This window comes from Balaenoptera acutorostrata, chromosome X (genome assembly GCF_949987535.1).
Source record: "Balaenoptera acutorostrata chromosome X, mBalAcu1.1, whole genome shotgun sequence".
Lineage (NCBI taxonomy): Eukaryota > Metazoa > Chordata > Mammalia > Artiodactyla > Balaenopteridae > Balaenoptera > Balaenoptera acutorostrata.
In genome coordinates, this window is record NC_080085.1 from 114,637,489 (window position 1) to 114,654,081 (window position 16,593).

The 16,593-nt window shown below is 41.4% G+C and overlaps 1 protein-coding gene across 2 annotated transcripts in view; it reads left to right on the top strand.

Annotated features, from left to right (window-relative positions):
- The first annotated feature begins 3,558 nt into the window (after positions 1–3,558).
- STK26 (serine/threonine kinase 26) overlaps positions 3,559–16,593 on the top strand; it is a 64,905-nt gene continuing 51,870 nt past the window's right edge. Inside the window, exons 1-2 of one of the 2 annotated variants that reach the window (XM_057538685.1) lie at positions 3,559–4,123; positions 4,226–4,376. In XM_057538685.1, coding sequence (XP_057394668.1) covers positions 4,335–4,376 — 42 coding nt within the window. In that variant the 5' untranslated portion in view covers positions 3,559–4,123; positions 4,226–4,334. Of the gene's footprint in view, positions 4,124–4,225; positions 4,377–16,593 lie in introns of those variants that run through there. The other variant, XM_057538686.1, reaches the window with a different exon arrangement.

Sequence of the window (16,593 nt, forward strand, 5' to 3'; positions counted from 1 at the left end):
AGCAGAAACTAACACACCACTGTAAAGCAATTATACTCCAATAAAGACGTTAAAAAAAATGGTCCACATCAAAAAAAAACTAAAAAAAAAAAAGTCTGTCACCTGGTTAGTAAACCCTAATGCAAAGAGTATAGAGCACGGTGTTTCAAACGTTGGCACCATGGACATTTTGGGCGGGCTAATCCTTTGTTGTGAGGGCAGCCCTGTGCATTGGAGTATGGTTAGCAGCATTTCTGGGCCCTGCCCACTACCAGTAGCACCCTTCCTCCCCATTCGTGACAACCAACAATGTCTCCAGGAAGCAAATTTGCTCCTGGTTGAGAACCATGGCCCTAATGCATTACCTCACTATTGCCTACATTAAAGTTTGGCCATTTCTGTCTACCTACACTTTAGCCATGAACCCAGTCCATTCAGTAAATATTTATAAACATGGGAAAAGTTAAATATTTAATATTGAGGGTGTGACAAATGTCAGGAAACTGAAGCCACAGATTGTAAATTTAAATTAGTAACTTTTGTTGGGTTCAAGGGCACAGTCGAACTTGGAATTCACTGACTTTGCTTAATCTGTATATAATTTTGCTTTATTTATATGGTTATTAAGTATTCATACCCACTCAGGTCACATCAATCAAGCAGGTACCAAATCCGATCTGATACACTATGTCACACTCTATGGGGCTACTCAGAACATAAGATGTGGTGTCTCCTCTCAAGCTGTGGGAACACATTGTAATATATTATTAGACTCTAGGCTGACATTTTGGAGTAAAAATATTCAAGTGCCCTTTTGGGGGGGGATAACAAAAGCATACTTGAATTTCTTGTCATTTTGTTTAAATTAAGAAATAGACACATGAAAAAGCATAAGCAAACTACAAGGAACTCCATGTAAAAACTCAAGTGATCTCTATCAATAATAACAACAACAGTTTATTTAATAGCAGGAAACCTAAAGAAAGGTCAGAAAGTTCACTAAGATCTCAAAAGCAGTGTTTTTAAGGAAATTTCTCAATAGTTCAGGTCTCAAAATTTAGCATTCAGTCTTCCACAGGCTTACATAACTCTGGCCCAGAATCATGTCAGGAAAAGTCACTTCTTAGATATGCTTACCTTATTTATTAAAATTACACAACTTGCTCTTAGGTAGTTGTGAAATTAAAGTAATGGAAAAGAATTTAGGAGACAAAAAAAGAAAGATGTAACATATAGTAAAGTGAACAATTTAAAGATTCAGCAAGAGCAGTGCCTAGGAGTTAAACCAGGCCATCAATAAAACACTATACCAACTAGCACTATGCCAACCTCAGTGAAGAGTTCAAAGGAAATCCATCCATCCATTCATTCAACAAATATCTATTGAGGGCTTCCTATGTGCCACACACTGTTCTAGGCTCTGAGGATACAGCAATGAACAAAACCGACAAAAATCTTGCCCTCAGAAAGCTGACATTCTATCTGAATAATTCTTATGTAAGAGAAGCAAATGAAATGCATGAAATAAGAAGAAAGAACTACAGGGCTTCCCTGGTGGCGCAGTGGTTGAGAATCTGCCTGCTAATGCAGGAGACACGGGTTCGAGCCCTGGTCTGGGAAGATCCCACATGCCACGGAGCAGCTGGGCCCGTGAGCCACAGCTGCTGAGCCTGCGCGTCTGGAGCCTGTGCCCCGCAACGGGAGGGGCCGCGATAGTGAAAGGCCCGCGCACCGCGATGAAGAGCGGTCCCCGCACCGCGATGAAGAGTGGCCCCCACTTGCCGCAACTAGAGAAAGCCCTCGCACGAACCGAAGACCCAGCACAGCCAAAAATAAATAAATGAATAAATAAATAAATAAATAAATAAAATTTTAAAAAAAAAAAGAAGAAAGAACTACAATGTGAGTGCTGCTTCCACCAACATGCAATAGGAGGAGTTTGAAGGAGGGCTTCGATCAATGAGGAAGAGTCAGTGGGGGCGGGACTCGAGATGAGCCTTAAATGATGGGGCTTGATTCAGACCCTTGCTACTCAAAGTGTGGTCTTAGAATCAGCACTATCCGCACCACCTGCGAAATTGAGAGCAACGCAGAATCTTGGGCCACTCCAAACTTGCTAAGTCAAAATCTGCACTTTAAAAATATCCCAGGGAATTTCTATGGACATTAAAGTTTAGATGGCACTGCAGGTTTCTGGTCAGGCTGGCATTAAGTGTGAACTGGCCTGGTGGGAAATAGAGACTGGATTGTGGCCTATCATCAGTTTAGAAGTGGTGAGGGCTTGGACTTGAGGATGATATCCTTTACCATCTGAATGGATAAAGAAAATGTGGTGTATATACATGAAACGGAATATTATTTGGCCATAAAAAAGGAAATCCTGCCATTTGTGACAACATGGTTGGACCTTGAGGGCATTATGCTAAGTGAAATAAGGCAGACAGAGAAAGACAAATACTGTATGATCTCACTTATATGAGGAATCTAAAAAAATACCAAACTTACAGAAACAGAAAGTAGATTGGTGGTTGCCAGGGGAGGGTGATGGGGGAAGTAGGTGAAGGTGGTCAAAGGGTTCAAACTTCCAGTTAGAAGATTATTAAGCTCTGGGGATGTAATGTATGGCATGGTGACTTATAGTTAACAATACTATTTTGTATAGTACTTGACAGTTGCTAAGACAGCAGATCTTAAAAGTTAGAAGGACCTGGGTTTGAATTCCCAGCGCTACCACTTCTTAATTATGTGATATTTGGCTCAAATTATTTAACCTCACTGAGCCTTTTTCTGAATTTCTGCAAAATGGAAGAAAAGCAATATGACCTCAGGGGACCCTTGTAAAGATTTAATAATGTAACATATATATAGCACTTAGCGGTCCCTGGCACAAAGAAAATGGCATCCATTAACAATAACCATATTGATAACAATAATTTGCTATCTTTTGAGACAGATTCAAAAGGAACAAGAGAAACATTTATTGTCTGCCAGAGCCCCAACACTATGTTGGGTACAGACCTACAACAACCTGCAAGTTAGGAAACTCCATCCTCATTTTAAACTGGCACTTGGATATTACATATTACAACCCCTTGTGGTTTCTCAAAGGTTCCTTCATAATGAGATGACCGGAACTGCTATTATTATTATTGCGGTTGTTATTGTTAGGTTATTCTCAAAAGAGCCTGTCTCCCTGCTGGAGTGAAACTTCAAATGGGGTGGAGGCAGGGAGTTGCCAAAACCACTGGTGTGTATGCTGAGTTCAATAATACGCCCATCTAATGACCCAATCTCATTTCCCATGCCTCTATTTCCTCATTAATTTTTCTGCCGATGTACCATCTGTTTTCCAACTTCCCTCTCTCTTACATGTGCAGAACTTGTGATGAAGAGAAGCCCCAGTCTGGTCGACCCCCCCCAAACCCCCCAACTGACAGCCCAAGAGATAGGTAGGGGTAGCCTCAGTTCTAAGTCACCTGAAGCCTGTCTGGGGGCGGGGAATCCGGAAAGAGGAGAGTGGTCACGGACCCGCCCAGTGGCGCGGCCCGAAGCTGGGGAAAGAGCAGGGGAGTCCACTGACTCGGCGGCTCTCTGCGTCCCCGCCCTCGACCAGATCAGGGAGTCAAGAAGGACTTCCAACACCCGCCAAGTTTCAACTCAAGACTTCTGCGAGGCCGCGTGTGCCCGAGCCCTCGTACGCCTGCCTGCAACGTGGCCGCGTCCGGGACGCCCTCGGACCCCGAGGGTCACCCGAATTCTTCCCTTCTGTCTCCAGGCCGAGCCGTGCTCCAGGCCCCTCTGTCCGCGGGTTCTCCTCTCCGTGGGCCGGGAGAGCCTCCCTCCTCTCGGGCTCCAACCACCCCAGCCGAGCCCCTTCCCTGCGCGGAGCCTTAGCTCTCCTGACACCGCCCGGCTGCGGGGCGGGGGCAGGGCCAGCGGCGGAACCGCCCCCAACCGCCTCCCCGGCCCGGCGAGCAGGCGGGTGGCTGGGGCGCCTCCACCTCCTCTTCCTAAAGCGGCGAGGAGCAGACGAGCGGCATCACTCGAGCCCAGGTCCCGGCCACCGCCACACACGGCGCCCAGCGTTCAGTAGGAGGAGCAGCAGCTGAGGCGGCTGCCACAGCGGCGGGCGGGCGCCGGAAAGGTAGACTGAGTCTCGGGGAGCCGCGCCGCGGACCGCCCACCTCCCGGCCCCGGGCCGCGCGCGCCACCCGCCCCGTAACCCCACTCGTATGTGTCCTTCCAGGCCCCGGTCGAAAAGCCTGGGAGGGCCGCCGACCTAACCCCGGAGGAGGAGCCAGTCGGAGCCCAAGGCGCCACCGCCGCCGAAGCCGCGCGGAGCAGCTTTCGCCTTCATGGCCCACTCACCGGTGGCGGTCCAAGTGCCCGGGATGCAGGTGAGGACGCCCGGGCCTCCTCCGCCGTCCACGTGACTGCCCGGGAGCCCGGGGCGCGCTCCGCGCTGGGCACCGGCGACGAGAGGCGGCCCAGGGCTCCCCCGAAGCCGGGCCGGGCGCTCCGGCCAGGTGACCCGGGAAGAGGGTTCTCAGTGTTTCCCGGCGTGTAAGCTAGGTGGTGCACTGCGCCGGCCGGGCGCGGAGGGACTGGGGGCGCGGCGAGGCGGGGATGCTGGGAGGCGAGGGGGGGGGGGTGCACAAAATAGCCCGGAGCGAGACACCTGCGCCGGCTGAGCGTGGTGCGTTTGGGGGTTGGAGGTGGGAGCACTTAACTTGGGAGAGATGGAAGTGTCTCGGAATTCGTGGGGTAAAACGCAAGTGGTGCTCCCCCCTCACACACACACACACACACACACACACACACACACGACACAAGTTGGGGCGGAGCAAGGCAACGGGGTGTCGGTGGTGGCGGCTTTGAATTGGGCTCTTCCTGTGTGCGTAGAGCAAAGAGCGAGGTGACTTCTTTTCCCCTTTTGGTGCTGCTGCTTCAGGGCCAAGTTGTATCTCGCTCCCCCAACCTGGTCCAGCCCATAGGGTGGCGTGAGAAATGCAGGGTCCTAGGTTAGAGCAGCGGAGGTGATGACTCCCCCGCCCCGCCCCCTGCCTTTCCCACAGGAGGTCTGTTGCAATGCGGCTAAAGGAAGCTTTTTGTCCTCAACAAGGGACTACTTGCCTGGGACCCAACTTTTTACTCGACATCTTCCCAGCTCTCTCCCATTATATTTTCATTTTATTGAAGAAGAAATAAGCTATGTCCACACACTTTTTATGCTTTTATGTTTTTAAATCGGTGCATTTCAAGCTATCTACTAAATGTTATCCAAGTTTACTAACTTTTAAGCGTTCACATTTTATTTTTTTTTCCTTTGCTAGACAGCCTAAACAACCTATTTATGAATAGGTCAGAGACTAGAAACACTTAAGCCTCATTACCTTCTAAAAATGTGAAAGCAAACTTTTTCTACGTTCAGAAAAAATGTTTAGAGTAGTAAACAGCTTATGTTTCTAGTAGAAATCAAAGTGCTATGGATTGGAGCCTCAGTTTACTAATTAATTAATGGAATTCATTTTTTTTAAAAAGCAGTTGGTCACATTTGATGCATGGTCACACACAAAAAAGGGATTTTTAAAATACTTTCCCCCAAAAGGACCGTTTGTGTCGGACATATATCTAACCTAGGACGCCTGTGTGTCCTAAGCACCAGGCCTTTTAGCTAAATATAGGGCAAGTCTGGGTTGAGTCCCAGGAAGTCGCTGTGTAGTTAATAAAAAAGAAAGGAAGAAAAAGGGAAATGAGAAATATTAGGGCCTTTTTATAGGTTGGTCCATTCAAGCTTTACAAAATGCCTCAAACTTCCTTCTTCTCACGCCACCCCCCTCCTTCCCTCCCTCTTTCCCCCAGCCACTGCCCCTCACCCCATTCATTCAGTTCTGCCTTTGATTATATCAAGAGAATTAGTAATTTGCATTACTAACTACAGTTTTGCTCTGTCTGATGTGGAAGAAAGTGCGAAATTTTTCCCACCGTGCTCTCGTTTCCATTCTGTGAAGAGTAGAACGTTACGGATGTGTAGTTTGTCTCTGAGGGTCTCGGTACTTCTCTCTCCATTGTGTGCACGCGCTGCCTGCGTGCGTGCGTCAGCAGATTGAGTGCCTCCCGTTCATCAAGTTTGTGATTCTGGGGAACTCTGTGTGCTGAGGAGAAAATGGTTTCTGGTCTTTATTTCATTTATCTTGACTTTATTTGATTTATATGGTTTCTGGTCCTTATTTGATTTGTCTTTATTTGATTTATATGGTGTAGGAACTGCTTGCTGTTCAGTATTTATTATGGCTCCCTGCTTTGTTTCATTATCTGAGTTCCCTATCTCTTGAATTTTAAAATCTTAATTAAGGTGGTTTAGAATGTGAATCACATCTTCTGAATGATAAATTCTGCTTTTCACTTTATGTCTGCCCAAAGTTGTGATTACTTTGTCTACCCTGATTTGGGGAGGGCAATCATCTCAATATTAGAAAAGAGGAGAGGAATATTTATTTGTCATTTTTCCTCGTCTGAATGAAATGGTAAATTCTTAACTTCTTATTTCCATTTTCTTTGTATATGTGGTTCTTACGCATTTGGTGCAACACAAGAGTTTTCCACTTTTAAAATTGTGGAGTATCCTAAAAATAAATTTTATGGCATGCAGTGTGACTCTTGAGCCTAGACTACTTTGACTATTCTTTTGTTTAAAAATATTGCAGATGAGATGCAGAAATATATCACGAGCTTGTAGAATTCTCCTCGAGTTTTGTGAAAGAGGGGCAACTTTTAGACCTTTAGAGTAGTAAGAAAACGTGTTAGCCATGTGTTCTTGAAATTCATGTATAGTATTTCCACAAATCTGGGTGAAGTGGTCGACCGGCCTATAACTTTTTAACAGTTTATTTTAGGGAATTATGAAGATTGATGGAAAAAATGATTTTTCCAGAAATAAAAACAAATTTACTTTATCCACAGTGTTTTTCTCCCCCTGAGGAGAGACGTGAAGTCGAGCTACCTGTTCTATCACTTAAGACTTCCAGCATTCCTGACTTTCAAACAAAGAAATTTCTGTTGCCACTAGTTTAAAATAGAAAAGAAACTTGGAGTGACGAAAGAAAACCCAGGATTTGGTCCAGTTGAAACCCTTCCTTGTGAATTAGTTATCAAACTCATATTGTTAATATTTCTTAATATTGTGGTAATGAACTTTTTTTGCCATTTTACACCAAATGTGGAGGGTATGAATTTTTTGGGTACTTAATTTGTGCTTACTTCTCTAGTATATAACTAAAGGAATTTTCCATACCAGGAGCTAAACTCTTGAAACATATTTAAAGAACAACTTAAAAAAAATAAGCCAATAAACCTGTTTCTTTCCACTCAAATATTTACTCTTTAATGATTTAAAACATGTTTTTTCTTTGAAGTTCTCAGTTGTAAATCATACTTAAGTTTAAGATATTTCCCCTTAGAACCTGCATTAATGTTTATGAAGACAAGTGTTCTAAATTGGGTGTTAAATCTTTCATAAAGTGTGGGTGGGAGAATAAAGTTAAATGTTGAATTAGAGTACTAAGTATTATTATGTTATGCTTTGTGTTATGCCTTTTGTGAAAGAATTTTTTAAACTTCCTGCTAAAGAATTTAAACATTAGTCTTCATGTATCTTTAAATATGATCAGGGTGGTACAGTTTGTAAATGGTTGTTATTTGAGATGTGAGATGGAAATGAAGTTTAAGGATTAATGAACACTTTATTGGAGACTTTTATCTAAGAGTTGGAAGACATTGCCTTGCATTGGTGAACCTAGTTACTGGGTTCTGGGAAGGATACAGAAGTATACTACATGATCTCTGCCCTTAAAGATCTTAAAATGTTGTTGGGGAGATTAATCTAGCGCATGAAATATCAAATAATGCAAAATCTGTGATACTTACTCTATAATAGAAGTTGCTGACTGGAAGAGTTGAAGGCTTGCCCCCAAAGGATTTTTAGGATCCATATTGGGGAGGGCATTTCCAAGCAGGGAAATACCCTGAGCAAGTGTGTGCGCGCACACAATCTTTGAGCGTGGGATAAAATCACTTGGACTATGATGAAGAATTCCACTAAAAAAATAATAGGGGGTAAGATTGGAAAACTTGACTGGGTCCACATTATGGTGGTTCTTGAATGCTAGGGAAGGGTTTTGGCCTTCAGACTAGCCATTAAACATTTCTAAGTAAGGGAGGCTCAACAAAGTTGTATATAGGAAGAGAAATCTTAAGATTGGTTGAATGGATGAACTGGAGGATTGAGAGACTTGAGGCAGTTTGATCTACTGAGACTACTTCAACAAGGTATTCATATCTGTACAGATGCAGTGGACCTTGCATTGACTGATTGCCTTCCCTATGCCTAGTACTATGAGGCAGAAAATATAATTACCAGACTTGTAATTAGCTAGTTACAGGAGGAAGAATCGAAGCCTTTGTGATGTTGAATATGGGCAACTGGGACAGTTCTGGTACATCCAAAAGAAATCGGAAAGTCAGGGAGAAGAGCCAGATCCAGTAGAACATTAATGATTTCTGTTCTAGGCTTGTGAAGTTCGAGGTAACAGTGGGATGACAAAATAAAAATGTAGAGCTGTATGTCTATTATCTTGATTGTGGTGATGGTTTCAAAGGTGTATACATATGTCCAAACCCATCAAATCGTATACATTAAATATGTACAATTTTTTTGTATCTCAACATGCCTCAGTAAAGCTGTTTTTAACAATGTCCAGCGAATACTTGAAGATATAGATCCGGAGCTCTGGTCATTCATCAGACATTTACTGAGCATTTACTATATGCCAGTTTCTTTACTTGAAACTGAAGGGTGGGAGCCACCAAGGAGGGAAAGGTCATAATGCCAGAGAGCATGTGGAAGTGAGGGCCCTCGTGAGGCAGGAAGCACAGGTGGAAGGTTGGCTTGTAAGAAAAGGAAGGGTGACTTAAGATGCATGGGGGGGATGAGAAAATGTGTCAGGATCGGGAAGGAGTTAACTGGGGTGGGGGCGATTTCTTTATTTAACTCTCATCATGAAACCTAAATTGGAGAAAGAATTCAGTTTGGTGTCAGAATCTAGTATGTAGGCTTCTTACCTTCCTTCCACCTTCTGAAAGGACTGATCAGCTTTGCAATTTGAGGTGGAAAGAGGTAGAGAGCAATGCTTGCACTAATAGATAAAGCCAAACCATTGTCCTCGTTGGTGGGAAGCATATTCAGAGATGTTGAATATGCTACTGATAGTGGCAGAAGACCGGCTGAAACAGAATAATCAAAGACAACTGTGAGCTGGGAGAGTTGGAGGTAGTTGCAGGGTATGGGGTAAGCAGGCTGGGGGCTGAACGGAGAGTAAACAGGAATTGGGCATGGTAGGACATGTGCCTTGAACACTAATGAGGGTCTAAAAATGGCACATGAGGACAAATGTCCATCATGTACCTCCCTTGCTTGAGTTACAGAAAATGAGAGAATATAATTTAGCTGGTACCTAGGAACCATTGAACATTGTGATACTGTGTGTTTTTATTCTGCCTTTCATTTATTCAGTGACCTTGAGCAAATCATCTACAAAATGGGGAATAATAAAAGCTGCACTTCCTTTGCCTCAATGAGATGCTATTAGGATGAATTAACTATCATCTGCGGAGTATATTTTGAACTCCTTCATCAAAGGTGTTATGATGTATGTGGGCAGTTCATCCTACAAAACAGTGCTAGGCTAATCACATGAAAACACTGTCATTATCCCCTCTCACTCCTGCTTGACAACCCATGTTTTTCTATTGAAATCCAGTCTCCCCACCCCCGCCAAAGCACCCACACACATACCACCACCACCAGACCCAAAGTCTTCTGCTCAGCTTTCCAGACTTTCTGTTATCTGGCTCCTCTCTACAGATCTGTACTTAGTTATTTCTACTCCCCAACAAGAAATCCCTTTTGTTCTACCATGCCAGTTGCAATTCAGCAATCACTGACTGGCCAAATCCTACCTGATTTTCAAGGTCTCCATCTTGCTTTCCCCATGAACTTTCTCTGAATGTTCCAGGCTACAGAAATCACTCCCATTTCCAAGCACCTGTTATATCCCATGTCAGTAGCAGACAGTCCAGTCCTTGATTTATATACTGCCTTAGATTTTCCCTAATTATATATGTTATACTTGTCTCCCAAACTAGGTTGTAAATTACTTGAAGGCAGGGACCATGTATCTTACTTTTCTTTATACCGTTAGGTATGAATTATATGTAAAAGTGTAGGCTAGTGAGTGCAGTACATATAGACTAGACTTTTCTGACTTTTTTCCATTCTGTTTCTGTAAATATATTGTGTAATGCTTGAATTCTTCTAGCTCATGAAGGCTAATTTGTGTACAGTGTAGACATTTTATACTTACTAAAATGATTTTAATGTATTACATGTAATAGGTCTAACGAAATATACTTGTAACTAATCAGCTGTCCACACACTGAAGCTCTCATTCTCATCTTGCAAGACCTTTGAGAGAAAAAGGAGCCCTCATTGCTTTCCTAGTAACTAGGGCTGATTTCAGACAAATTTATGGCTTTGGGAGAAATAACCTCTTGTTCCTTCCCTTTGTTCCCCCCTCCCAAAAAAATACAAACAAATAAATAAAAGAAACTTCTTTACTTCTCTGTCCCAGCTGTTACATTAGAAAGAATCTGATACATTTCACTGATATTAAGGTGTTTTTGATTAGTGGCTCACTGTGTGACCTCTCCCATGGATGTTCACATGTTACAGGAAGTAATGCCTTTTAAAAAGAAATATAATAGTAGAATTTCAAACTGCTTGGTGATAATTTTTGAATGAATTGTATCTTCTGAAAGAGTCGTGGTTTTACTCATTTGTTGCTAGAAAGCAGAGTTAGGAGAACAAAAACTAACACTATTATTAGGTGTGATGCAACAAACTCCTTTTCATTTCTTGTAGTTAAGACCCAAAGAATTTCTACCACAGGTACATATACAACAATGTCTCTGGAGGAATGCCATGAGGTAACTCATTTTTAAAAGAACAAAAATCAATAAAATATGCACAGCTAAAATTTTCACTCCATCTTATGTACATTTCTCATTTGGTCATCTGCCACTTTAGACTAAGGTGTTATATGGTAGGGACCACAGAAAGCAAACATTTAAATACGATATTAACTAATTCCTCTCAACAATCTTATGAAATAGGAAGAGTTCTCCAATAGGAAAATGACTTCAAATTTATATTTAAAAACAGAAGAGCACATTGCTGGCCAACGCTACCCATCATCCTCTTTGTTGTCCCTCCCCCAAATCCCATATATTTCAAGCAGATCTTCTGAAATGCACATTCAGAGAAACCAGGAAACCTAGTGCAGAGCAGATCCCATCCTTCTCCTCTATTCCTGCTTGTCTCTCCCCATTACCTCTCACCAGCATTTACCTTACTGGGGATAGAGCTATACTCCCCCTCAGCCTTTTCTGGACTTGTTCCAGCATACTTCTGACAGCAGCCCGCTGGCCTTTCTTTTCCTTGGTTTATCATACGATCATGGATTAGAATGATCCGTGTCCTAAAATATTGGATTAGCCATTGGTACGACAGCTTTGGATATTCTAGCAAAATATGAACAAAATTGTGGTTCATACTTCCTGGGGACTAGAGTAAACAAAACTATAGACAGCTTAGGTGTAAGAGTTAAAAATATTCTAATTATCTTTTTTAAAATGTCCACTCTCCTCCTTTTTGATCAAGTAACTTCAAGAATGTGCTGCTGAGGAAATCCAAGGCATTGTGTTTTTATCTTTTTCTCATGAAAAGTGTTTACAGAAAAAAACTTCTCAACCTTTCTTTAAGATCCTTGTAACAGAGAGCGTGTGTTCTTAGTGTTATTTTTCCCCCTCCCCCTTTCACCTGTTTTATAAAAAAGTGAGGAAAAGAAATCTGTAAAACCCTATCAATTTAAAATGTAAAGGACTGAAAAAAGTAGGGTTCAAATCAACTATCATTGAATTTTTCAATTTGTTTATTACAGAACAATAGAGTGTCTAGCTGAAGAATAACAGTTGCTTTGAATTATAGAAATAGCTTCCCAGTATCAACTTAATGAAGTTTTTACTGGATTTGAAATCCATACCATACTAGGTATGTTAGGGAATTTCTAAGCACACTAGTGAATTACTCTACCAGATTTCAATAGTGCCTGGTAACACAATCCTAGGAGTGAATTTTTGGCAGGTGGAGTAAAGACTTCAAGGACATTTAGACGCATCCAGATTTTTCTTTGAAAATGCATTTTTGAGTTGCTCTGTTAGTGCCTTTTTATCCCCCTCCCCCGGCTTTCCATTAAGCCATTGGCTTTGGGACATATCACTTTACAGTATGTTATATTAAGCTAGGATTTAACTGCTTGCTGCAGTATAGTATAAATAACATAGCAGTGGGTGATGGGGAAGGGATGGGCAACATAGATAATCAAGTGGGGCATAAGTTGTTATTAATGCAAGAAAAGTTGGGGCAGCTGAGCCAGTAGAAACCATAAAGTCATAATTTCTTCCCAGAGCTAGGTTCATCATTATTGTTGCCCCCTAGAGCTGGGAAAGTTTCTGGCCTCCCTGGTCTCAATTTCCTGCTGCCTGCCTTAACTTTAAGTAGAAGCATAAAAGAAACCAATCAGCAAAGCATGCACACATGCTACTAAGTATAGGGCTAGAAAATAGAACTTTGACCTCTTGTGGTTAAGGAGACTACAGTCAGTGTGTCTGGCAGCCTCAGGGAAAGAAGCATATTTCAAATGTATGCTTTTTAAGTGCTACCAACCCCATGGGAAGAACAGTTAGCAAGCTCATTAATTAGGGTCCTGTTTGCTTCTCTAGTTTTATTTCAAATCCTTTGAACTTTGCTCTGAGCCTTCCTATGTGCCTGTCAGTTAATGGTAATATATTAGACTTTCCCAAGTTGGACGCTGGTGATCCAGGTTTAATGTTTTTACACGCTTAGTCTTCATGAAACAACTAGGTGTGATTTAAGCTAGAAAATTATTAGCAGCAAAGTTTGGAAGACCCACATTGTGTAGGACATAGTGCTTGATACCTATCTTTGAGATACAAAAAGTATAAAGGAGTCCCTGACCTCAAGAAGTTTATACTGAAACTGAAGAGATTAGACATCTACACATTTAGGCATCTAACAGTGCAGAGCAATAGTAATGAATCCCAAATGTGATAGAAACTGATATAGTAGCATTCCAAGGAAGATCAGACTAAGGAAGGGAATTATCATTTATAGAATGCCTTTATGCTAGGCACTTGTGCTTTTGCCACTGCACTACCTTGCTTCTAGGCAGGGCATCCCTGAACAGACCCTTAAAGGAGAGTGGGAGACAGGCAGGAGAAAAGGCATAAAGGGACACACACAAGGTTCCTTCCATAACAGAGGTGTGAGGTTGGTGCTTGTTGTCATGAACTACGTTAGGACCAAATTATGAAAGGCCTTGAATGCCAGACTGAGACAGTTATTTTTAACTCAGTCTACAGCAAGTTGTTGTTGTTTTTTGTTGTTGTTGTTGTTTTTTAATCAAGAAAGTGAACTGATGAAAGCAATGGTTTGTTGTCTGTTTTTGGAAGATTACATTAGGCTTCCAACCTAACAGGCTGGGTTGGAGAGGGAAAGGCTAGATATAATAAGTGGATGTTGTAATAGCCCAGGCTTTAGCTGTTAAGGGTGTGATCTAGGGCAGTGATGGTCAAGCTTGAGCATGTATCAGAACCACCTGGAGGGTTTGTTAATACACAGATTGCCAGGCCCCATCTCCAGAGTTTCTTTTTTTCTTTTCCTTTTTTTTTAACATCTTTATTATAGTATAATTGCTTCACAATGTTGTGTCAGTTTCTGCTGTATAACAAAGTGAATCAGCTATATGTATACATATATCCCCATATCTCCTCCCTCTTGCGTCTCCCTCCCACCCTCCCTATCCCACCTCTCTAGTTGGTCACAAAGCACCGAGCTGATCTCCCTGTGCTGTGCAGCTGCTTCCCACTAGCTATCTGTTTTACATTTGGTAGTGTATATATGTCCATGCCACTCTCTCACTTCGCCCCAGCTTACCCTTCCCTCTCCCTCCCCGTGTCCTCAAGTCCATTCTCTACGTCTGCGTCTTTATTCCTGTCCTGCCCCTAGGTTCTTCAGAACCTTTTTTTTTTTAAGATTCCATATATATGTGTTAGCATACAGTATTTGTTTTTCTCTTTCTGACTTACTTCACTCTGTATGACAGACTCTAGGTCCATCCACCTCACTACAAATAACTCAATTTCATTTCTTTTTATGGCTGAGTAATATTCCATTGTATATATGTGCCACATCTTTATCCATTCATCTGTCAATGGACATTTAGGTTGCCTCCAGAGTTTCTGATTCAAGTAGGTCTGCAGTGTCCGTGAATTTGCATTTCTAATGAGTTCCCAGCTGCTCCGCTGGTCTGGGGACCACTCTGAGCACCACATAAGGAAGACTTGACAGACCTTGGTGACTAATTGGATATGGGAAGGGCAAAAACGTGATGGGAGAGTAAAGACTCAAAGATATTGCCAAGTTTGGGAGAAAATGGGTTTATTTTTAAAAGTTGAATTTGAAGCACTGGCCACACAACCAAGCAGAAGCAATTAGTAACAGGTTTGTTCAGGAGTGAAGATGGAGATGGGAGGTCCTACATGGAGAGAGATAGTAGATGAAATTGTGAGAAATCAAAATAACGTGATTTTCAATCATCCTTCCAAGAAGCTGAACTCAATTTTGTATTAAGTTTTGTAGCTTCCAAAATCTCCCTCTCACCCACCACTTCTGTGTTCCTTGATCCAGGTAGGTTTGACAGCTCAGTAAATGCTCTTCAAATGCAAACACTTTTATTAAGAACATGAAATCTATTTATGCTTATACTTGTGAAAATGCAATTTGGCTAAAGTGACATAAAATGCCAGTTTCCTAAATGCCAGTAAGTGGCACCATTTACTCCAAAGACAGACGTTTTAAAGACTTTTTCCAATTTTGATACATCTTATCAATTTTGTTGTACAGAATCCCTTTCCCTCACTCTGTATTAACCACCCCCCCAAAAAAAACCCCAGATGTAATAACTCTGAGCTGCTATTATGTCAAAAATACCCATTCAAAGTTATCATATTCCAAAGCCACCTTGTGTTTACATATGGAAATTCTTGGAGGGGAGAGGAAGTTACTTCTGAATCATTAAGGAAATATCAAACCACTTCCTAAATGGCCTTTCTGACTCCAGCTTCTGCTCTCTAAGATATTCTCTATACCTGTCAGATTAATATATTACCATTTGCCAACAGGTACCATGTAGGAAAGCTCAGAGCTCTGTTTCAACAAAGGATTAGAACTGAAAATAAGAGAAGCAAATGGGCCTACTTAATGAGTTGGCCAACACCAAACAATGTGAGCAAACTTGATTCCCCACTTCATTCACCAGCCTTGGACCTAAGTCACTTTTCAATTTCTAAAATGAACACACAGGTAACAAAACCGAAATTATCCTTCAGAATCGAAGATGTGCCACCAGTGAGGATGTTGAAAAACATGTGTAGAAATGTACCTCTAAACGCATTTTAGGTGATGTTTAACTACCATTAAAATAAGGTCCTTGAGTGCCTAGGGGACTTTCTCCCCCTTTAGGGAATGCAATTTGTTTGGGTGTAAAATTCTGATATGTTTACCTTACACCTCTCACCTCTTTTGGGGTAGCTATCTCTTTTCCAGGATATTTAATTACTTCTGTGACCCATTTTTCATGATTTTGGACGGTAAATTAAGTTTTCATTGGGGAAAATTGATGGAGGCTGTGTGTATATGCACATGAAATGTATATTGTACATGAAGTATATTTTGTGTTCGAAAACACTTTTGATCTATTCAAGAAAATGAGGCTCAACATTGGCCAGTAGAGTTTTTAGTCAGCTGTACCAAATTTAGACATAACTATTTTAAAAAGTAGAAAAGTGCATTGTCAAAATAAAAATGGGTAAAAGATAGGATGGTCACTAAGTTCAAGAAGCAGAAAATGATGATTTGGTAATGTCATTTAAGAAGGTCTGCATATAAAAGGAATTCAGTAAAATTGATGTAAAAATTATGTACTCAGTAAAAATTATGGTATCCATGGATTTGCTAAATATTTTTATTATATAGTAAATATATAGAGCTCTTTACCACCTTTAAAAAGATTTATAAAAATCTTTAAATATGTATTTATAAAAGGTAAATACATATGCATATATGTACCTATGACTAAATACATAACAGTGTTATCAGGATTTTACACGTTGCGGTTTTATCATCACTAGTTCCTTTTTCTGTCTTTAATATTTAAACTATTACTATTCTTAAAGAAATTGGACTCACAGCAGTCTATTCCATACAGGAAACAGATCATGGGAAACAACTTTTAATGAAATTCAGTACCAGTGTTAAGCTGTTTTAGTGAATTAAAATTGGATTGAACATTACGTAGGATTATATTTATCAAGATTCTCAATTCTCTGCTTAATTTCTCCCATAGAATAGTCTTACAG